The sequence below is a fragment of the Myripristis murdjan genome, chromosome 23, assembly GCF_902150065.1.
Source record: "Myripristis murdjan chromosome 23, fMyrMur1.1, whole genome shotgun sequence".
NCBI lineage: Eukaryota > Metazoa > Chordata > Actinopteri > Holocentriformes > Holocentridae > Myripristis > Myripristis murdjan.
This window is the reverse complement of record NC_044002.1, coordinates 12,837,356-12,861,380: the sequence shown is the minus strand read 5'-3', so window position 1 is coordinate 12,861,380 and position 24,025 is coordinate 12,837,356. Positions and strand designations below refer to the sequence as shown.

General features: G+C 42.5%; 1 protein-coding gene across 4 annotated transcripts in view; it reads left to right on the top strand.

Moving 5' to 3' along the window:
- The window catches only part of LOC115354956 (putative homeodomain transcription factor 2), a 56,567-nt gene that overhangs the window by 10,118 nt on the left and 22,424 nt on the right, over window positions 1-24,025 (top strand). For all 4 annotated transcript variants that reach the window (XM_030045517.1, XM_030045518.1, XM_030045515.1 and 1 more), the window contains one exon: window positions 8,159-8,239. In XM_030045517.1, the coding sequence (XP_029901377.1) occupies window positions 8,195-8,239 (45 nt within the window). In that variant the 5' untranslated portion in view covers window positions 8,159-8,194. The remainder of the gene's footprint in view (window positions 1-8,158; window positions 8,240-24,025) is intronic.

The window sequence follows — 24,025 nt, the reverse complement described above, 5'->3', positions numbered from 1 at the left end:
AAACTAAATAATAAATAAAACTAAGCTAACTTAATAATTACTGAAGCCTTTAATGCATGCAGAAACTTTTAGCATGGTATGACCTCTGAAGAAGACTATCATGCACCTGTTCCACGTCTTAATGCTGACTTTGAACACGGAGACCTTTTGAATAAATCTGGGCTCCAGTGTATTACTTTACATTCTTATAGTCAGGAGAGAAGAGTCCAGATTACTGCTGCCAGATCATCCTGATGAAACTATTAATAGTGGTGACAACGGCAGCATGAAACTGCTTTCTCATCAGCTGTGGTCTGTGCTCTGAAACGGCTTCTTCCTCTGCTTTGAAACCTCACAAAATGTGCACCCACACAACTTCCTGATTACCTGCCGTGTATTCACAAGATGTAAATACTAAGAGGCTGAGTTTTGCAAGGCAAAGAACAAACTAATTCAAATATGGACAGAGGAGGCAGCTACTTGAGACAACTGCACACACCTCCATCTAAAGTCCATTCTGGTGGCTTCTTCTCAAATTTCTGGAAGACGCAGCCCATATAAAATTTAACATTTTTTAAAACACTTCAGATTTTATCCCACCTAGATGCTGATTTTCTGTTAAATCTATTTACAGTGTGGTTTCATGAAAACATACTGTCTCCCTTCATCTCGCTTTCCGTCTCTGTTGTATTATCTTTTTATCCCCCCTGCAAGAGGCAGCATGAATCCTCGTGGAGATCACATGCACACAGATGCACACATAGACACCAACACACACAGGTTTTTTTCCCTCCTGCTCCCACAAACAAGACCCACAGGCAAGGACACAGCAGATAGAGCCATACACAAACATGCACAGGCTCAGAAAGAGCCCCTGAAAAAATTGTGGCCTAAATAATAGATAATGGATCTACTTGGCCATTTCTCTCTCTCTCTCTCTCTCTCTCTCTCTCTCTCTCTCTCTCTCTCTCTCTCTCTCTCTCTCTCTCTCGCTCTCTCGCTCTCTCTCACTAACTAACTAACTAAATGGGTCAGTTCAGACTGAGCAGCGGTCAAACAGACAGACTGTCTTGCCAAGGCTGAGGGTTGCAGACCAGCCCTGTGTGTGTGTGTGTGTGTGTGTGTGTGTGTGTGTGTGTGTGTGTGTGTGTGTGTGTGTGTGTGCCTGGCTGGCTGGCTGGCTGGCTGGCTGTGTGGCTGTGGTAGAGCCTGCTGAATATTTAGAGCTTAGTGGTGTTTAGAGTTCATGAATGCAGCTGCCTTTTCACATGTGAAATCTGTGTTGGTGTATTGATTGGAAACAAGACACATGGAGTGAAAAAGAGCTCTGATATACCGCCCATCACCAGGGTTCAAAATTAACACCCAATGCAGGCAGAAATTTTCTTTGGTCAATAAAGAAATAGTTACTAATTTAAAAGTGCACCCATCATGCGAAGTGAGGCCTATTTAGATCAGTGGTGCCCAACCCAGTCCTCAAGGGTTTTGGTTTCAGCTCTGCTCCTGCACAGCAGACCCAATTAAGGCCCATGCACCTTCATGCACAGCCTGTTCAGGTAGATCTGTTTCAACCAATCAGCATGAAACCCTTAATTGGATCATGTGTGAAAAAGCAGAGCTGAAACATAAACCTGCAGGACAGGGGGCCCTTGAGGACTGGGTTGGGCACCACTGATTTCGACTGAAGTGATGTGAAAATATGGAATATGCAGGTAATATACCAGTGAGTCAGGTTGATGACCACAACCATGTAGACTCATCCTTATTCAACATTTTTTCAGTTGAATATAAATAGTACTCACTCCAGTAGCATCAAATATTTATTATATTGACACCCAGAAAGTTCCCAGTGTTGAGCCACCAGAAAAGACATAAAGAAATGACTGATGAATGTGACTGAGGGAGGTGTTCTTTTGACAATGCACGAGCACCAGACATGATGTATTTTCTCTTCCTCACACCAACTGAGTAAATGACTGCAGAGATGGACAGGTACTGAAAGGACTGACTGGTACAGTGGGATTTATGGTAGATTTGAAGCTTGGTTTCCTGAAAATGTCAGGGAGTGTAGGAGGTGTAGGCTGTGTAGGAAGAAACTGTGACCTCAGCTGTTTTCTTTTGGATGTCAAGGAATCCTGCATCCTGTTACCAGAGTATAGGCCTACCATGTATGTTTATGTGTGCGTATGTGTGTGTTTGTCTTGTGGCTGGACCTTTGATTCCCTTCAGCAAAACACAACATATTTTGGGAACACTGTGTGCGTGTGTTTTTGTTAGTCAGTGGTTTTGGAAAAAAGTGTGTTTGGAAAAAGATTCCAGACTGTTTCCTCATATTAAAATGTTTTCCAGTGTAAATAATAGCTTGGTAGTTTGCGCCTAACCCTGTGTATGAAGCTGTATTAGGCAATAGTGTGTGTGTGTGTGTGTGTGTGTGTGTGTGTGTGTGTGTGTGTGTGTGTGTCTGTGTGTCTGTGTGTCTGTGTGTCTGTGTGTGTTTGTTTGTGTCAGTGCTGGCATCACATCGAGGTATCGAGGGGATTTAGGGCTTTGAGCAGCGAGTGTTTTCCTATCACTATCTTTGGATGGGGAGGATTTGAGGCCTTAAAGTCGCTCCAGTGCAGGCTGGTTTACTGTCCGTGTGTATGTGAGAGAGAGAGTGAAAGACACTTGTGTTTGTTATGAAATTCCACTAATGACAGGGTGCATTACCCTGTTTGTCTGTCTAGTTGCAGATCTGTTTGTCTGTCTGGATGAATGTGCTTTCTTCCTGGCACTCTGTTACAGTCGGCATTTTAAAAACTTTGATCATGTAATCCTGCCAGGAAGTGTGAAGTTGCAGGTCTGGATACACTGGAATCGCATAAGAAGCGTCATAGCCATTGTCAATGTCCACATGCTATCATGCTATCAAATCAAAGCTGGTCTTTAGTCCCAAAAGTGTAACTTGGGCAAAAATGATCATGCACAAGAAAATATTCAATTTCCATTCTCTTTCCCCTCAAAGTAATTACCACATGTCCTCATGTAAATTGCAAAATTAAGAGCAGTCACATTTCCCATGGAGGATGTGTTGCAGCCCGTTCCTCTCGTCACATTCAGCTCAGCGTACTACACTTTTTGGAGTTGCTGTTACGACTGTGAAAACAGTGGGAGTGTGTGAATGCAAATTGGGGAAGGGCTATTCTTGAGTGAATGAGGAATAAATTGTTACTCTGTCTATGTTTATGTTTACAGAGAGAGAGGCATGTCTAGATGTCAAAAGGAAAGCCTTTTAAATGATGCGGCCAGTGGGGTGTTGTTTCTTTCTTTCTTTCTTTCTTTTCCTGATCCATGATCTCTCCCTCTCTTTCCTGACTTCTCTATACTTCAGTGTTAATGTGACAGCCTCTATTGACATTATGAACTCATTAACTTATATGACCGTTGCACGTAGAAACACAAACCAGCAGCACCCATGTTATGTCTCACTCTCTTTCTGTTTCTATTCAGTCCAGTATTAGCCTACTTTATTGGCATGACTTCCTCACGTACAAAGGATTGCTTGAACAAACAGATAACAGAGCTTTTAAAAGTATTAAAACTGTAGCCTTATATAGGTATGGGTATCTTGAGAGAGAGAGACAGAGAGAGAAGGTGTTTCTTCAGTAACAAGGATGGAAAGGTTGAAGGTTAGGCCTAATCTAAATGGTTAGCTAATAGCTTAGCCCAAATGAACTGTGTAGGCTGCACCTGTGTGGTGTATGTACGGCTTGCTTGCTGAGGATGAGGATGGGACTGTGAGGAGGCTGTTAGGTGAGCAAAGCAGTCAGAAACTGCACATTTCTGCACGTCTGTATTGTGCTTACTCAGCAGATGATTTGACACATTTCTAGTGTTGCCTCCCCTCCGCCAGCTCACCAAGGGTTTTATATCGCATCTATGGCAGCGAGCACTATTGGTAATACTTAGGGCTCCACCCTTCCCCTCACTGGAGTGCACAGAAGGTAAAATCACAACTATGACTGTGCAATATGGACAAAATAATTTAGATATGTTTGACCAAATACTCAATATTGATATTGTGATCATATTGTATGGATGCCTGTGCTTTCATAAGATATTTAAACACAAGAGATTGACTGAACCTGCTGCTGATAGCATCGCTGTTTGTCCCGGTGAACCACAGGACAGAATTAATTGATTATGGTAATCTTAATATGAACTTTGGCATATTCATAAGTGTCTTTCTGGATGAATGGAACATTGATTTTTAAAAAAATAATACTGATAAAGAGAAGAGAGGCATGTTTAAAGAAGAGGAAGAGCAATAGAAATAAAGCTCTCTGCAGACAGACAGAAATAGTGCGGTTCAGCAGGGAAGGATCGAGGGAGGAGTGACGATTGTAATCGTAGACAACGAGAAGAAAAAGACTTTCTTCCTGTTGCTAAAAATACAGCATGCCTTCTGGGGTAGATGCACGCACACATTACGCGCGCACACACACACACACACACACACACACACAGCCCTGCAGCTTTACGAGCAGCAGCTTTTTGCATTTATGTTAAAGTTTCCTTCTGACAATACATGCAACGCTGCTGCACACAAGAACTGAACACATGCGCGCACACACACACACACACAGACACACACAAAGCATGCCCTCTGATTAAAATAGAAACTTATGTCATTTGGCATGAGTAGATGTTTCTGTCTTTGATGCTTTGAACCTAACATTCTCACATTCTTTACATACTGAGCTGGCAAGAGCTCTGCCTTGACTGAAGGTATACATCACACACACACACACACACGCACACGCATACACACATAGACGCTAATACATCTGTGGCTCTTTGAAGTGGTTATTTTCATTGTAATTTTTTTTTTTTTTTTTTTTTTTTTTTTTTTTTTTTTTAGTAGAGAAGTAGCTCTGTGCTACTGAGATACACTTTGTAGACTTATGACACTGTTGGGACACGCATTTACACACACACACACACACACACACACACACACACACATTTTTGAAGGTTTAATGCTGCTTAATGCAAGGTTATGAATATAACCACTGTTCCCTGAATGAGAGGAATGAGGTACAGGGTGGCCAGGTCCCACCTTCTAGGATATACAGCATTGTCTGCTTCAGGTGACCTCCCCACTCTTCATTTAGCGCTGTACCTTGTTCCTCTCAGTCAGGGAACAGTGGTAATATTCATAACCTCGCATCCCCTTCCACTTGTTTCAGTTGGTACAACACATATTGTATGGGGCATTTAGTCATGCCCCGCAGAGCAGGTACAAACCGGCCCACCGGGATCAAAGCAAATTAGACCCAACAGAGAGCACAGAGTGAGCCACTGAAGGGGCCACTACATCTAAATGATAAAACTGTGGAGTGTGCCTGCATTCTCCCAAGTAAACTCAAACTCTTACTGCTGTAAACCAGAGAAATGGCCTTGCCCTTGCCTAGAGCCTCGCTCCGAACTGGATCAGCAAAGCAGACAAACACATTTATGAAAAGGCTGGGCATGGTTAATTGGGATCAGTATCAGGAGCCGGTTCCAAGTTGGAATCTTTTCCGAATTTAGAAGAATCAAGAAGGTTAGAGTTGAAGGATGCTGCAGGTTACAGTGCTATACCGCCCAGGAGGTGGGGCCTGGCCACCATATGTCACCTTTTATTATTTGCCTTTCATGCATGAATAGAGGTGTGTTCAGCCGGATTCATGAGGGTGTTATATCCATATAGTATGTGTTGTACTAAGTGAATCAACTGAACTGACTCATCACTTGAGGAATAAGGTAAATGGTACTTTTGGCTCTTGAGCAAATGTTTGAAAAATGACAAGACTGGAAAAAAAGGAACCGCATAGGGAAAAAATGACCGACAGAGAGAGAGAGAGACTGTGTCCTCAACAGAGTGATACAGAGAAACTATTTAGTAATAGACGACCAAAATGTTAGTCAGCGGAAAACAGAGAAAGGGAGAGAGTGAGTCTGTCAGTAGAACAGGTCTTTGCATGCAGACCAGCCTGTCTTCACTTTGTCTGTAAAATTAAACCTTCAGGTGTCTTTGAGAACTGTTTTCTGCCAAACTGTATCTATCCGCTATCAGTTTGTGTTTTGTGTGAACTGTTACTGCAAAAAAAAGTGTTTTCACTCACGTGGACATTGTCCTTATTGGTAAGGAAGTTATTCAATAAAAGAAGAAAGACATTTGCTGAATAAATAATAATTACAGTTACCACCACTGCACGAGTAAATGTGTAATTCAAATTCAAAAGCATTGCGATTTAGTCTAAACATTTATCCAAAATTAAAATAAGTGTATTTTGAATGATTATGTTGTAATTGAAAAAGAACAGCTTGAAACATGACAGACTCAGTATCAACAAAATACAGGGCTAAATTAGAGTTATCATCCAAAACACCACAGCGACATAAAATTACAGAGGAAAAACTGCAGCCTCATTGTGCCAAGTGCATTTCTCCAATCCTTGAAATATCGTTTCCATTTTTCTCATGAATGTTGTTTTTTTCCTCCAGCATACAGGAAGCCTGTTTATTCACTTCAGCCTGATGATGGAGAGGCACTTCATTTTATTTTTTGCAGCATTTCAAAAAATGGTGTTGCATCACAGCTAGATTGGAAACATAACTGGTGAAAGAAAAAGAAAGACAGAGAGGGAGAGGGAGATGTTACCTAGTTAGTCAGTCTGGCCTGTAGCCCGTGGTCATTCTTCATCTCTCTGCTCCTTTGTCACCCCCCACATTCACACACACACACACACACACACTCACACACACACGCACACAGACACACACACACACACGCACACAGACACACACACAGCAGGACAATGCTGCTGTTGTGTAACATAAACAGAAGAAAAGGGACAGAAAGAAGAGGAAGGAACACATGCAGACAGATAGAGAGACAGAGTGGAGAAAAGAGGGAAGGAGAGCGGCTAACCACGAACACCCCATGCTTTCCGCATGACGCCATCTTAACCACGTACCCAATGCCACCCCCTTGGAAGATACACACACGTACCCCAGCTACCTCCCCAGACCTTTGTCCCATCCATGTTGCTGATCTGAAGACAATTTTCATGCACATAAATAATAAATCTAATTATCTCTTTTGTACATGAAATATTGACTACTACTGTATATGACTAGCACTTAGTTAGGAACACTAGCATTTGGGACCACACACACCTACATGCATACACACATACCTATATATACATACATCTTAAACTGCCATATGTGCCTGTAGGCTGCATGTAACTGGTTGTTTGACAGCTTTACTGTCCTTTGATGCAACATTCAAGAACACTGCTTTGTCAAGGTGACTTCTCTCAGTGTGTGTGTGTGTGTGTGTGTGTGTGTGCATGTGTGTGTGTGCATGTGTGTGTGTGCATGTGTGTGTGCGCTTGTGTGTGTGCGTTTGTGTATGCGTGTTCGTGTGTGTGTGTGCGTGTGTGTGTTTGTGTGCATGCTCCTCAACCTGTCTTTCAGAGCCACTCACTCACCCCTCGACCCACCCAACTGCAGCTCAGGATCCACCCATCTGTCATGCCCATATTTTATCAGCAAAGTGTTTATGAGTGTTTATGTGTGTGTGTGTGTGTGTGTGCGCGGGGGGGAGTATGATTCAGCGGCAGCAACCAGCTCCAGACAGTGCTAGTACAGCAATAATTAGGCCCAGACAGGCTTATAGCAAAACTGTGTAAGTGTTTTTGTTGTAAGGTGAGCATCAAGGGAGACAACATCAAAGAAAAGTGGTCAGCTTTGCTTTCTTCTTTATTATCTGTGTTTGTGTGTTTGTGTGTGTGTGTGTGCGCGCGTGTGTGTGTGTGTGCGTGTGTCTGTGTGTATGAATCACAGTGTGATTCATAAGCAGCAAAGACAGCAGAACAAGGGTAAATTGTTTGTGTTTGTCTACTTCTGTTTTACATAGGACCCAAGGCAATGTCACATTAAATTCCTTCACTTCAAATACACCATGTGCACAAATACGTGTGTGTGTGTGTGTGTGTTTACTCCTCCCTCTCTTACGTCAGTTGTCAGGACACACCTGCCTGCCAGGTAGCGTCTATATAAACCTCCTCCTCTCTCTCCTCATTACTCCGTCACTAACACACACGCTCTCTTTCTCTGTTTGTGTGTGTGTGTGTCTGTGTGTTTCCAGTTTAAGATGCCCTAGACGGGGAGAAGGGAAATGTAAATGGCTTCCAAAGTGAAAGATGCAGTGGTGTGGTACCAGAAAAAGGTAAGAAGTAATACATTTTCATCCTGGGTTTTCATGCTGTCTAGAATCTGAATGTTTCTGACCTGTCTGTGCTTGTTTGTTTGATTTATTCATTTATGTATTTATTTATTTATTAGTAGCTTGATATGTTCCCTAAAAGCCTTGTGGCACAAAGGAAATATGAGACTCAGTGGTTATTTTCACAGACTGTGCTTATAAATTTTCCTCCTAAACATTTTAATTAAGCGTCACATGCACTCCTTTGGGAAATTAAAACCCTTAAGCCATGTTTCAGTTTAGTTTTGACTGTAGTGGGATTGAGTTTCATTGCGAATGTAATAAGTGGGTTTGGGGAGGAACAGATTGAAAACGATTAGTAGTAATCAGATTACAAGAGATCTGATAAGTGTAGTTGGTCATAGTTACTGCTGCAAAACACTTGGTGCAGTTAATTCTGGGTTTGTTCATTATTTTCTTGATCTTGGGGTGAGTTTTGGTGTCTTAGATAGTCACATTAGGACCGGATGATTTATCAGTATGATAATCAATATCTTGATATGACACCAGGTATTGTCTGGGATTTTGGATTTATTGTAATATCATCATATGGCACAGGTGTTGTCTTTTCTTTGTTTGAACGGCTAAATTACAGTAAAGGGATGCATTTATCTGACCTTTTTAGACTGTTTTAGCTGTTGCGTTATTCACCTCTACCTGCTTGATAGAGTTATTCACATTAATAATGATTGTTTATTAAAAATGTGTGTGTGAATATCTTATGAAAGCACCAAGAGTCATTCCAACAATATGGCTGGTGCTATTGGGACAGTAGGCTTGGTTGAGAAATTGAATGAGCCTTCCTGTAAAGAGAGGAATGTCCAGATGTGCAACAGGGTGAAACTACCTGAAGGGAAGTGCTAGCCTTCTCTTTCTCTTTCCTCTTCAAACAAAACAAACTATCTCTGTATTCACCGAAAATCCCTTCATAGCATATAAATATAATAAGCCTGTGACAACAAACAGTGCACAGCAATGGAGACTTGTCAAATTTACCTGGGCTTATATGAAGAAGAGGAAAGAGAAAAAACATGTTTCCTTTTCCTCTAACATTCTTTACTTAAATGAAGAAAGTGATGGCTCATTCTCTGTACAAAATGATATTGCGTTTTAAGTCACTGATGAACATGGAAACATGAATATAGAGTGGTCCTCTGCATTTCAGAAGTATGTTCATGATAAACTTGATGGTAATAAATTGTTTTCTTTTTGGAAATGAGCTCTGAGCAGCAGCAGAGGGCTGGTCGGAGCAGCGCTAATCCAGACCGGTGTTGTGTGTCCTCTTGTTCCACAGTCTCAGATATCAGATCCTCACTGGACTCCAGCACAGCTCCCCTTGTACCTCTCAGCTTACACACCCGTCTGCCTGCCTCTCTGTCCTCATGACCTGTCTGTCTGTCTGTCCTTACTGCCTGTCTGCCTTTCCTCAAGCCATCTCTGTCCATCTGTCGCCATTTCCTTCATGGACTCTCTGTCCATTTGAAATCATGTTTAAAACAATGTTGGCATCAGACAGTGCAGTTTCTTGGTCATGTACACTCTTATTAAGGTAGCAATAAATGTAAATCTCATTCAAAGTGGAATCAAATTTTCAACCAAAAAAGCACCCAAAATGTAATATCCATGCTCTATGTGAGTCAGCAGTAGGACTGACTAACTTTAATCAATTGCCCTCATACTCTACAGTCTAGGCTGTCTGTCTGTCTGTCTGCCGTCTGCCTGTCTGTCTGTCTGTCTGCCGTCTGCCTGTCTGTCTGCACAGCATGTGATGGTACTAGTGCTCAAGAAACCCCGGATTACAGGGTCATCTAAATTTAAGCCCTTACAAAGTATTTAAATGCCTTGAATACTGTAGTTAGTGGTTTTGTCACTCTACATCTATAGCTGGCTTTGTGCTGCGTGCTCACTTTGACCTAAATACAGAAAAGAGTTTGTAGCACAACATACAAACATGCTTTTTACCTCCTAATCCCTTGTGTTTTATGTCTTTTCACAATTAATTTTCCACTGTCAGTCAGAAATAATCAGCATGTTCCCGCTTTCTTTCTTTTTTTGAAAAATTGGTGTGAAATCAATTACATGAAGCATTATGAAAGAATAAAATCTGCCTTTCTGAAATATGCAAATACCTCCGGTCTGGATTTAAAAGCCAAAACACATTTTTCGAAAGCATTTTTTTTTCTTAGGACTGAGAGGTGAATCCAGGCAAAGTCTATGAGCTGACTCAGAGTAGAGCTGTTTTGTTCACTTTCATGTATTTGTGTGTCTCTCCAGCTGGGCCTGTCTGGGCAGGGGCACACTGCTGACAGCAAGCGCTGAGTCATGACTGAATAAAACGTTTGTAAGGAGCAGATCACACCTGTCTGTCCCTGTCCTCGGGGGTTTCTTCCCTCCTGAACTTCCGTTTAGATATGTTAAGCTTTTTTTTTTTTTTTTTTTTTTTTTAAATGAGTGTCGCAATAAATGACATATTCTTATGTTTAGATATATAAAGACTATGTTGTGTTTTTTCTTTAGATTTGATGCAGCTGAAGAGTGACAGGAAAGAGCAGAGAGAGAAAGAGGCGCAGTGCATAATTTGGGCCCAAGCTCACTGTATGAGTTTGAGTGTAATTCAGTTGTTCCTGGTGATTCATGTGTTTATCTCCATCAGTTACCATGGGAGACATTAACAGTAAGACCAGTGCACGCCAAAATCTGCAGAACTGCACTGATTGGCCCAAACAAGTCAACGTATTTGCTGCTGACAGATGCATTGTGCAAGTATGGTCAACCTGCTCTGTTGACTTTTTGTTGGTTAAGAGTGAAGCCCAGATTTCAAGGCATGACTTGGGATCTGAACCTGTCATCCTCAGCTCCTCAGCCTGCCTGTGTGGCCCTCAGGCTGCTGCTGTCCCTGCTGTTTGTCTTTGCCCAGTGGCCTATATGAGTCATGCTATATTTCACTACCTTGTCTGAAGAGAAGCTGAGAATAGATGCAGGGTTATGTTTGTGTGGAAGGAGCCTTTTTTGTCACTACAGTGAGACACACAGCCAGCATGCTATATTTGCTATGGCACACTATAACTTGTGTTTGTTTTTCTCACAGTATCACAGTATTTGAAGTTGCCATTTAGGACCTCAGCTGCTGGCTTGTTGGGGGTATTAGGTTATAGGCCAAACTTATGAGTATTTTATCACTCAACATATTCTGTTTGATTGGCATATAGACCATAAATATTGACTTAAAAAGCTGAGCTACAATAAAGTAAATTGGGACCTCATGATACATATCACTACATATGCATCACAATATGATATGCATTATGATATACTGCAATAATCTACAGAGCTGACTGAAAATCTGACTGACTTAAAACACAACCTACTGCACAAGACCTGTGGAGACCAATGAAATACAGCATATATGGTAAATGTGATAACAAAGTGACTAAAAATGATTCAATCCAAAATTTCTCTTCCAGTTTATCAAAACAGAATTAGCCGACTTACTGAACACAGTCCAGTAAAATGTAGATGTCATAGTATCAAATGAAAATGAATCAGATGACACATATTAATAAAAGGGGTTGTGGAGTTGATGTAATACTGGAAAAATATCACAATACTCAGTCTGGGCTATATATTGATTATATGATATGAGACATTGACATTGTAATATTGTGATTTGGCATAAGTCTTGTCCCAAGTGGCTGTTCTTTCTGCCTCTATCCACTTTGTTATCATACAGGCATTACTTATAATTATTTATCAGAAATCTCAAAATCCACTCCCACAATACTGATATTGAGGTATTTAGTCAAAATTATTGTGATATTTGAATTTGTCCATATTGCCCAGCCCAGCGCAATACTTAGCTCTATCTTTTTTTTCCTAGCACAGCTCTGTAATAAATCAAAAGTTCAGAGGCCTATTTAAGGTATGCATGTGACACAGTTGATATTCTTGGTATGTGGGTGAGATATGTGGAGGTGCATGAGCTGCCAAGGTCAGTAGCTTCTGTGTGAATCCACTCAGCTGTAAAGTGATATGTTGTTATATTGACAACAGGCCTATATTTAGAGCAAAAGAGACATGTAGCTCGATATGTGATGTATTTATTAGGCGTGTGGAGATGAAGACGAGTGGTGTGTGTTGTTTGGATGTGTTTGGCTGCAATAAATTCCAGGTGTAATTGTGGATTCAGTTCTAAGTCACACACACTCACACGCACACAGCAGTGTAGGCAGCTTGCCATGCCAATAACACTTTGTGTCGAATTTTCCTCTCCATCCACGACTGAGAAATCACACCCTGCACACACACACACACATACACACATACCAAACAAGCTACCACACTTAAAAAGAAAAAAAAATCTGTTCCCTTCTCTCAATGGTTTCTTTCTTTTCCCTAAATATCTTCATTGTTCTTCATTTCCATTCTGGATAATGCCCAATCGCAGATGGATATTTTCCCTCTGACCATTAATAGCCTCCGGCCTACATTCTTTTCTTGTTTTTTTAATTCCTCACAGAAAATAGAGCATGGCATGCAGGGTTGGGTTTGATTCATGTTCAAGCAAATGAATTAATCTACAAGGAAACCATAACTCATTAACTGCTCATTCATTCTCATTCATTATTATTAATGGCTCTGTATTTATTATTATGTAGCCTATAGTTCTTTTACTGAAATGTTGCCATGAGCTGATCATCACTCAGTCTGAACTTTCCATCAGTTTGCCTGTATATTTCAACAGGATAAAAAAAATGTAAACAAAAATGTATTTATTTGTGTTATTCATAGTAAATGACATGTACATATGTTTCTGACTGAGATTTATGTGACTGTCCCTTGTGGTTAATAATAGGAGATTTTCCCATCTGTCACACACACCTGTCTGAACTGAAAATAGGCCCTACACACACTCCTGCAACATGTCCTCTTGTTGCCATAGTCACATGCAGAAACACAGTGGGATGATTTTACCGGCCTGCCACAACCAGCTGGGCGTCCAAACTTTCATTTCACTCTGTCATTCATCCAGTCAGTGACTGATTTGTTCATTTGTTCTTGCACGAATTCACTTGAAGAGCTTCATCCCAAAGTAAGCTGTCCATGCATTTGGGAGAAATACCAAGTAATTACTGATGTAACTTGTGTAAAGGTAAAGCAGTTTGGTCAACATGTTGTTTTTAATACCACAGGGAAGTGTTTTAATTTGTTAAAAAGAAGTAAAATACAGGTTCTTTCAAAGTGAAGAAGCTTCAGAAGACCTTTGCTCACAGCATAGAAGTTTTTTCAGGACAGAATCATCTTTGTTTTTGAAAGACTGGGTGATGAATTCAACTCAGGACATATTGTTTCTGGGAAACATTTAATTAATTTATTTATTTGCTTAGTCACTCACTGTTTCTGAAAGCCCTCCATCTGTTGCACCCACCACCCTGAACCTGCAGCCCTTCTATGCGTCTCTGTGCTTCCGTAGCAGAGGCTGTGGTTTGTCAGTGTGTCAAAGCCGACCACACCTAGGCTGAAATACAGTAAAGCAATCCCACAAATAGGTGTGGGATTTTCCATCATGGCTTGTCTCATACCAGCTGAGCAAAGAGCTCTGCTGTTTCAAACTGGGCTCTCTGTGAGGTGAGGTGTTTGAATAGTTTAACTCTGAGCATAAACTAGATGTTGCGGAGGAGTGTTTGGGGTTATCTAACCAAAATGACCTAGTTTGTTTGTTTGTTTTGGCTGTATTATGAAAATACTTCCACTGCATTCAAACACTGCAAATACAAAGCTACACTTATTTTTATTTTTTTTTTTTTTAATGTTAAAAAATCTGTCTATGCACTGCATCGCAAGTTATAAAGTAGTTGCAATGTTCAGCAGAATAATCACACTTACTTGAGGGATGCACCGATGTGATCTTTTTGAGATCATATGCATATCTGCTAGAATTATAAAAATGCAGGTGGAAAACCACTGAACACATTTATCCTTCCGTCTACCAGTGTGATCCACACACCACTAAAGATATAGGAAGATCAACCATAAATGAACTTCTCCTAAAATAACTCTCATTTGTTTTTTCCAAATTCCAAGACAGGTATTTCAAATCCACATGATACACTGTGTAAATGAGATGTCTTCAGAGTTGCTGTAAGGTTTATTATTTTCACTTTGACAGAGCCAGGTTAGTGATTCCTATCGACTTCAAGTCTTTATGCTAAGCTTATAGGAAATGCTACCCATAAAGAACCAAACAGAAGCCGACCACTCTCTGATACCTCCAGTCTCTCTGTCTCTAAGTTATTTGTGTTGATGAGTGAGCCCAAAAGAATGTGCCTATGTTTTGATTCAGCTGTAGACACACACACACACACACACACACAAGGAGCCATAGGTTGTAAAAATGCATCAAGAGCAGAGCAGTCGCAACTAAGAGGATGATGACATTGTGTGCATGTGTGTGTGCATGTATGCCTGTGTGCGTGTGTGTGTGTGTGTGCGGATGTGAGTAGGTGGATGAGAGTGAGGGTGAGACACTCAAAAAGAGGAAGAGAGAGACTAAAGGAGTGAAAGAGGCTGCAGTCAGGACTGGCATCTAAATGTATGTGTGTGTGTGTGTGTGTGTGAGTGTGTGTCTGGGTGGTGGGGGTAGTGGTGGTGGTAGGAGAGAGACAGAGAGCTGCAGAAAACAAGACTGAGGGCTATGGGAGAGGAGAGAGCAAGTCAAATTGAAGCGTGGGCATGCAATTATCTTGTTTCACTAAGTACATACATCTGGCTGTGCTGTGTGTGTGTGTGTGTGTGTGTGTGTGTGTGAGAGAGAGAGAGAGAGAGAGAGACATAGTGATGCTTGGACATGCAGGTGGTAGAGAGAGAGAAAATGATGAGCAGCTTTCTTAACATTACTACTGTACATATCTATGTTTATCTGTCTGAGTGTGTGTGTGTGTGTACACGCACCACCCCCTCCATTGCAGAGGCAGTGGTTACATAACTCTGTTGCCGCGACAACGTAATCCCCCTCTCTCTCTCTCTCTCCCTGGATCACCCCTCCATCCGTCGCCATGGTGACCCTGGCACTGCGGCAGTGGAGCGCTCGGCCTCTGCCTCTTCCTCCTCTGACTCACTCTCATCAGACAAATCACTGAGTCAGGGATTTCATCAGTGAAACCATGAATCAAGAATGAATTAATAAACTTGTCCATATCACAACATAAATACCAATTAAGCTGCATCAACCTGCTATATTTTTCTTTTACTCATTTATTTCATGCTGTGAATTCACTTTTGACCTGTTACAGTTATAATTTCACGGAAAAAACAGTTTTAGAACAAGCCGGTGATGAGACAGTAACCTGAGTCTGTGTGGCAAAAGTAAAAAATATATATATTAAAAAAAAAGAGCAGTGTACTCTGAAAGAGTTTGAGAAGGGAGGACTAAGACAAATGTGTACAGATAGTGGTGTAACAATGTTTGTGGCTAAGAGGATTTGCAGTCCTGCTAATCCCAATCGGTCAGATCACATTTGCCTCACAACTCAATGCAGTGTGTGTGTGTGTGTGTGTGTGTGCGCGTGTGTGCGCGTGTGTGTGTGTCTCACCCAAAGTTACTCATCTTTTCATACCTGTTTCCTCCTTTTGTCTCTCTCTTACTGCCCGGCTGTTCATGTTTTTGTTTTTTGTAATGTTTATTGAACTGACATTTTCTATCTGCTGTTGCAGTCAGAAATTGAAATATTACTAGGGTAATCTCTATGTGTCTGTCTGTCTGTCCGTCCAGAGAGAGGGAGAGAATCTGTAGGCAAGGGAGAAGATTTTGGTATTGGAAGCGGTCTGGTCGTCGTTTATTGTCCATCTGGTTTTATGAAGATATACTATGTGGGGAGCGACAGAGACAGAGCGCATTGGCCAAAATATCGTCTTCACAGAAAAGTGTTGTTGTCTGTGTATTGTGTGAAGAAACGTACAACTCATGTCCTGAAAGAAATGGAAACGGATGCAAGCAGCTACACTGGAAGCCCCCTAAAAATAGCTGTCATCCCTAGAGGCTAAATCATAGTCCGAGATTATTATTTGGGACACAAATTCACTAAGATGCATCTCCATTGCTTCTCCTTTAACCCTGACTCTTCCTGCGCGGAGTGACTGTATGGAGGCTCAGGCTGCATGAGAGCAAAAGAGCTGGCACAGGGCTGCAGCCCAGCAAAAAAAATTTTTAGTGCGGCCCCAAGATCCCAAACCTTAAGAGGAAGGAGGGGGGAAGGGGGGAGTTTAACTATTTAAAGCTGATTTCCTGCATTTTTGCCATAGATTTGCATAGCTGATGTCCATGTAAGTTATGGAAAAAATGACTCTCCTTCAGATCACAGCATTAAAATTAGATGAGCGGTTTTGCTGGGCAGGCTTTTTTTCTTAACAAGAGTTATGAGACTGGATAAAAATAGGTGCTTCAGTGTGTGTGTGTGTGTGTGTGTGTGTGTGTGCGTCCATGCGTCACTTGACAGTCTTGTTCCTCTCCCAGCTTCTCAATGACTGGAACATATCTCCACAGCAGCCAAAGTGAATTCAAATGTCAACTCTCTCAACACTGAAACTACAGATTAAATGTTCACATTCTTAGAATATCTATGGAAATTTATGAAGTCACCATAAATTGCATTGAAGAATACCAACAGATAACCTAAATGGAATAGTATATCTAGACTATTAGTTCAAACAAACAATCAGGTAAGCCTGGAATATCAGGTTTTACATCCTGCTCAGTGCAGTGCAGTGGGAAAAATCAGCCTCAACCCAAAAGCGATGTTTAATTTAACAAATGAACAATATTTGGGTGTCATTAATGACACCCAAATGAAGTATAATCATTCAAAATATAAAACTTTTTCAACATGAGATCAGAACGTTTGCAGGAAAAAAAAGTTTAGAGAACTGAGAGTGGAGAGAAAGTTGTTGATGTTATATGAGTGTGTGTGTGTGTGTGTGTGTGTGTGTGTGTGTGTGTGTGTGTGTGTGTGTGTGTGTGTGTGTGTGTGTGTGTGTGTGTGTGTGTGTGTGTGTGTGTGTGTGTGTGTGTGTGTGTGGGTCAGTAATTTATACTCCAGCAGGTGTAGATTAGCATTACCAGAGCAAGACTAGTTTGACTAAGGAGCATCTAATTCATGCCACTGTCTGTCTGTAATGTAGGTTACTGATACAGACAGACAGACGGATTTCCTCATTGACCTTTTTTCTCACTCACTTTCTATTGATCTATACATTTTTTATGACAATATCACTTCAGTCAGTCAATCAATCAATTAAAGTTTATTTATATAGCACCTTTCATACAGACAATTTAACATTGAGGAGTGGCAAAAAAATAAAAAATGGCAACACTAAAATGAGCAGAAAGAGTTCTGCACACAAAATTATATATGAATATGAACACACATATATGAGAATCGTTAGAATAAAATAAATATTAAATGCATTAAGCAATCATTAAAATATAATAAAAGAAAAGTAAAAACAGATGTGTGGGTGTCAGGGACCAAGCAGTAAGGCAACGAGGAAACAGGAGTTTCAAATGAAAATGGGGTTTTATTCACCCAAAAGCAAACTTAAATCACAAGCAAATGTTACAAAATAGGCCTATAAAAGAGGTCAAAGAAATATAACTGAACTCAGTATAATAGCAACTAAACCAAATGTGAACCAAACAAACTGACCTACCACAATGACACACAAGGGAACTTATATACTGGCTTGGCCAAACCAAATAACACACAAGGGGTCAACACAATTAACACAAACTATACTAAACACAAAGAAACCTAACTAAACCCTGAAACCCCCCCATGACATCTGCAGCAGTGGTTGCATCCAATCAGCTGGCTCCAGTATTTAAGGGCTCTTCACCCACAGCCACACCTTTTTCCTCAGCAGCCAGCAGACCTTCCAAGCAGCACGGTAACTCAAACAAAAACAGATTAATAAAACAAATGATTGCTAACTAACTATACACTGTAAAAATGTGTGCACTCCATTTAAACAATGTAAAGCTAAAGCAAATAAACAAATTCTAAATCAGACAGTGTGATGTGAATTATTTAAGTATGTTTGACTGCAAATGAAATAAACCTGTGCAGATAACAAAGTAATGAAACTAAACTGAACTAATATGGTGAAAAAGTGTGGTGTTGTGGGGCAATGTTACCCTGTGTGGCCGTGGCCATCACACACTCCCCCCCTTCAAGGACCCTCGCTGGAACAGCGAGAGAGATAGTCAGCTGTCAGGTTGTCCCTGCCTGGGATGTGCTGAATGCTGAAGCGGAATGGCTGCAGGGCCAGGTACCACCGGGTGATTCTTCCGTTGGTGTCCTTCATCCTTTCCATCCACTGAAGCGCTTTGTGGTCCGTCTCCAGGGTAAACTCTCTACCCAAGAGGTAGTACCGGAAAGAGTCCAAGGCCCACTTGATAGCCAGTGCCTCCTTCTCCACCGTTGAATACCGAACCTCTCTGGGGAACAGCTTCCGGCTGATGTAGGCGACTGGATGGCGATTGTCTTGTGGTCCTTGGAGAAGCACTGCTCCCAGTCCCCTGTCGGAAGCATCAGTTTGCAGAATAAAATGTTCATCAAAATTTGGACTATACAAAACAGGTTTCTTACTCAGTGACTGCTGGATGTCATGGAAAGCCGCCACTGACTCCTCTGTCCACTGGACCTGATTGGGACACCGAGATCCGGTCAGGTCTGTGAGTAGGGCTGCCCTGGCAGAGAACCGTGGAATGAAGCGGTGATAGAAGCCCGCCATGCCCAGGAAGGATTTGAGCTGCTTCCTTGTTTGTGGTAGGGGACATGACTCGATGGCCTGGATCTTGTTGACCTGTGGCTGTATCACCCCATTCCCGATGACATGGCCAAGGTACTCCGTCTCTGCGGCTGCAAAGACACACTTTGATGGGTTCACAGTCAGCCCGGTAGAGTGGAGACAATCCAACACAGTGTGGAGATGTTCCAGGTGCTCCTCCCAGGTGGCGCTGTAAATGACAATGTCATCCAGATATGCTGCGGCAAAACCAGAGAGACCCCGAAGTACCTCATCCATGAGCCTCTGGAAGGTCGCCGGAGCACCGTGCAGCCCAAATGGTAGGACCCTGAACTGGAAGAGCCCCCATGGTGTCCTGAAGGCTGTCAGCTCCCTTGACCGCTCAGTGAGTGGAACCTGCCAGTAACCCTTGCACAAATCTAGTGTGGTCAAGTATTTTGCCTTTCCCAACCGTTCAAGCAGGTCATCAATTCTTGGTGTTGGGTAGGAATCAAACAGAGAAATTGAGTTCAGGTACCTGAAGTCGATGCAGAACCTGATGCTGCCATCCTTCTTTGGCACCAGGACCACTGGGTTACACCATTCGCTTCTCGACGTCTCAATGATCCCCAGGGACAGCATCAGGTCCACCTCCTTTCTCAGAGAGACCAGCAGTCGCTCCGGAATCCTGTAACTGAGCCGTCTCACAGAAGCACCTTCTCTCACAACAATGTCATGTTCAACAATATTTGTTCTCCCAGGATTCTCTGAAAATACTTCAGAATTGCAGATTGATCTCACCTGAAGCTGTTTGTCCTCAGAGAGATGGCTGAGGTCAAAATCCACTGGAGTACCAGCAGGAGGTAAGTACTGCTCTTCCACTTCTTCTTCCTCTAGCACCTCTCTGATGAGCATCACTTCTGCCTTCCTGTCAGGTCGCTGCACCCACTCCTTCAGGAGATTTATATGCAGAACTCTACTGGAGCGTGGTTGCCCTGGGGTTGACACCTGGTATGTGGTAGGCCCAAACTTCTTCATGATCTCAAATGGTCCTTGCCACTGTGCCAACAGCTTGTTGTTATCACTGGGGAGGAGCACCAGCACTTTTTGTCCGGGGTTGAAAGATCTCTGCCGGGCTGCCTGATCATACCAGGCCTTCTGCTGTTGCTGTGCCTCCGCCATGTGTACTTGGGCAAGCTCACCCATTCTCTCCAATTGGTCTCTCATCTGGACAACATAAGATACAATATTAACAGACTGCCCCCTCCCCCTGTCTCCCTCCCAGATCTCTCTCAGCAGTGAGAGAGGCCCTCGTACTTCATACCCATACAAAAGTTCGAAGGGCGAGAAACCAGTGGAGGCTTGGGGTACTTCCCTATATGCAAAGAGGAGATATGGCAGCCACTGATCCCAGTCTGTACCACTGTTGTTCACAAACTTCCGAAGCATCTGCTTCAGGGTCTGATTGAAGCGCTCCGTCAGTCCATCAGTTTGGGGATGATAGGGTGTGGTCCTCAAGCTCCTAATGCCAAGCAACTGGTACACCTGTTTCAGCAGAGTGGACATAAAGTTAGTTCCTTGATCTGTCAATATTTCACGAGGGAAGCCTACTCTGGCAAAGAACTGTACCAAACAGAAAGCAACTGATTTTGCTTTTATGGATTTCAGCGGAAAGACCTCTGGGTACTTTGTGGCATAATCTGTTATAACAAGCATGTAACGGTTCCCTGCCTTGCTTCTCTCAACCGGCCCAACAATGTCCATCCCAAGCCGTTCAAATGGGGTGCCAATGATGGGTAGTGGTTGGAGTGGAGCTCTGGAGGGTATTCTGGCAGATGTCATTTGGCACTGAGGGCAACTTCGACAGAACTGAGCAACATCTCTGCGCAGACCAGGCCAGTGGAAATGCTGTCTAATGCGAGCTGTGGTTTTATGCTTACCCAGGTGGCCAGCCCAGGGAACTGAGTGCCCCAAGGTGAGTATGGTGTCTCTAGCTCCTTGGGGAACCACTAGCTGCAACACTGACCCCTGTTGACGATACAGCATGCCATTTTGCAGAATGTACTCCTCTCCATTGAAGTCCAGCTCAGCTCCTGGCTCCTTCCCCTTTGCCCTCTGGAAAAGAGAAGCTAAAGACGGATCAGTTTTCTGCATATCAGAGATATTGGCAGGCATTTGAAAACCTAAAGGTAACTCTGGCTCAGCATTGGTTGGTGGTCTCACAATTGTATGTCGGAATTTTTCCTGCTTCCTCTGTCGGCGAGTTTTCCGAGACTTCCCGGGTTTAGTCTCCAACTCTGCATTATAGAAGGGCAGGGCACTGAGGGTCTCAGAGTACTCACTGGGTTGTTTGGCCTGCGCTCTGGTTACAGCAGCATTACATTTGCGGCCTTGTTCTGGCTCCAACAAATCAAAGAGCACTGGGAGGTCACGCCCCAGTATGGCTGGGTAAGGCAAGTTATCAGCAACCCCAACATTCACAAGGTAAGTTTGCCCCTCCACTTTTATGTACACGTCAGCTGTTGAATAACTCTTCTCATCTCCATGTACACAGCAGATTGGGATGGTGTCTCTGATATTGACAACGTTGGGTGGTATAAACTTCCTGTGCACAAGAGTCTGATCACTCCCAGTATCAATTAGAGCCTTGAGACTAATTCCATTAACTTCAATTTGTGCAGTTCTAGTTGGCTGGTCATTCTTAAGCTCTGGCTCAACATGAGGGCGTGGTACAAAGCACATCTGTGTTATCTTAGCTGAATTTTTAGGACACATAGGTTTTGTATGGCCTTCTACTCCACACAGATAGCAAATAGGCTTTTTACCAGAAGGTTTTGATGGCATACTGGCTGGCTGGCTTCCCCACATGGGTGGCTTACCCTCACCGGCCGCTGGTCTCTGATGGGGCTGTTGAGCTGGTTTACGGCTGTCCTTGATGGTTTTCCACAAGTTGTAGCTCCAGGGTTGTCCCCTCTTCCGAGCAGCCACAAAGACGTCAGCCAGCTTAGCAGCCTCCATTGCTGAACCTGGATCATGCTCTCGGATCCACACCTGAAGCTCAGGGGAAAGCATTCTCAAATATTGCTCCAATATGATCATTTCCCCAATTTCATGGGTGGTTTTACCTTTTGGCTGGATCCACTTCCCATAAAGCTCCTTGAGCCTTGCATACAACTCCTTGGGGCTTTCATCAGGATTGACCTCTAGGGAGCGGAATCTCTGCCTGTAGGTCTCAGTGTTAATGTCATACTTGGAAAGAATGGCGGTTTTTACCTGGTCATAATCAAGAGAGTCATCACTGTCCATATGCACATAAGCACTTCTAGCCTTGCCAGTCAGCAATGGTATTAAATGAAAAACCCAGTCTGATTTCTGCCACTGGCATGCTACAGCAATGCGTTCAAAGGTAACAAGAAAATGTTCAATGTCATCATTATCAGTTAATTTTTCTAATTTGGGCTCATAATGTGAGCGAAACCGACCTGCTGAGGCCATGGCTGGACTTGCAGTAATGGTGATGGGCTCAGCTTGGGCCTGAGGTTGGTGCATAGCCGGTAGACCTTCCAAGTCAGACGGTTCAGAATCTGCCAGCAGAGGATCTGGTTGTGGAGAGGTTCGGGCCTGTACCTCTAACTGCAACAGCTGAAACTGGTGTTGAAGTGCTTTGAACCGTTGTTCCTGTCTCGCAGTTTCCTCCTCCCTCTTTGCCTCCCTGGCCTCCTGCTGCCCCATATGACTCTGGAGAATGGCAACCAGCTGTGACAGGGTCGGCTCCTTACCTTCACCCTCAGTGCTTTTTACCCCTCCAAGAGCTCCGTCGCCTTGCTCCTCATCACTGGCTTGCGCCTCCTGGGCTGTCTGCAAGCTTGCAGGCCCTCCTGCCTTCCTTACACTTTTTCCTCCACGCTGCATTTTTTTTTTTTTTGTTGTTGCTGTTGTTGGGGGAGCAACAAAGAGAAAAAACCACAAAAAAATCCCAAAATTTAAGAAAAAAAAATCCTGTCCTCTACTGAAAGATCCCACCACTGCCACCAATTGTCAGGGACCAAGCAGTAAGGCAACGAGGAAACAGGAGTTTCAAATGAAAATGGGGTTTTATTCACCCAAAAGCAAACTTAAATCACAAGCAAATGTTACAAAATAGGCCTATAAAAGAGGTCAAAGAAATATAACTGAACTCAGTATAATAGCAACTAAACCAAATGTGAACCAAACAAACTGACCTACCACAATGACACACAAGGGAACTTATATACTGGCTTGGCCAAACCAAATAACACACAAGGGGTCAACACAATTAACACAAACTATACTAAACACAAAGAAACCTAACTAAACCCTGAAACCCCCCCATGACATCTGCAGCAGTGGTTGCATCCAATCAGCTGGCTCCAGTATTTAAGGGCTCTTCACCCACAGCCACACCTTTTTCCTCAGCAGCCAGCAGACCTTCCAAGCAGCACGGTAACTCAAACAAAAACAGATTAATAAAACAAATGATTGCTAACTAACTATACACTGTAAAAATGTGTGCACTCCATTTAAACAATGTAAAGCTAAAGCAAATAAACAAATTCTAAATCAGACAGTGTGATGTGAATTATTTAAGTATGTTTGACTGCAAATGAAATAAACTTGTGCAGATAACAAAGTAATGAAACTAAACTGAACTAATATGGTGAAAAAGTGTGGTGTTGTGGGGCAATGTTACCCTGTGTGGCCGTGGCCATCACAGTGGGAGAGGTGGGTTTAAAAAAACAGTGTAATAAATTATTAAAACATCAGATACAGGAGAATCAAAAGTGAGTGGATGATAAAGAAATTATGAAGTAAAATCAAACACTGAACACTAAGAAAAAACTGAGCTGAAAATTAAAGCGTTGTAGGTGATGTCGAATATGGATATTTGGTGGGTCTTATTATTTTTAATGTTCAACATTCAGCATTGTACCTCCCTGTTATATAGGACAT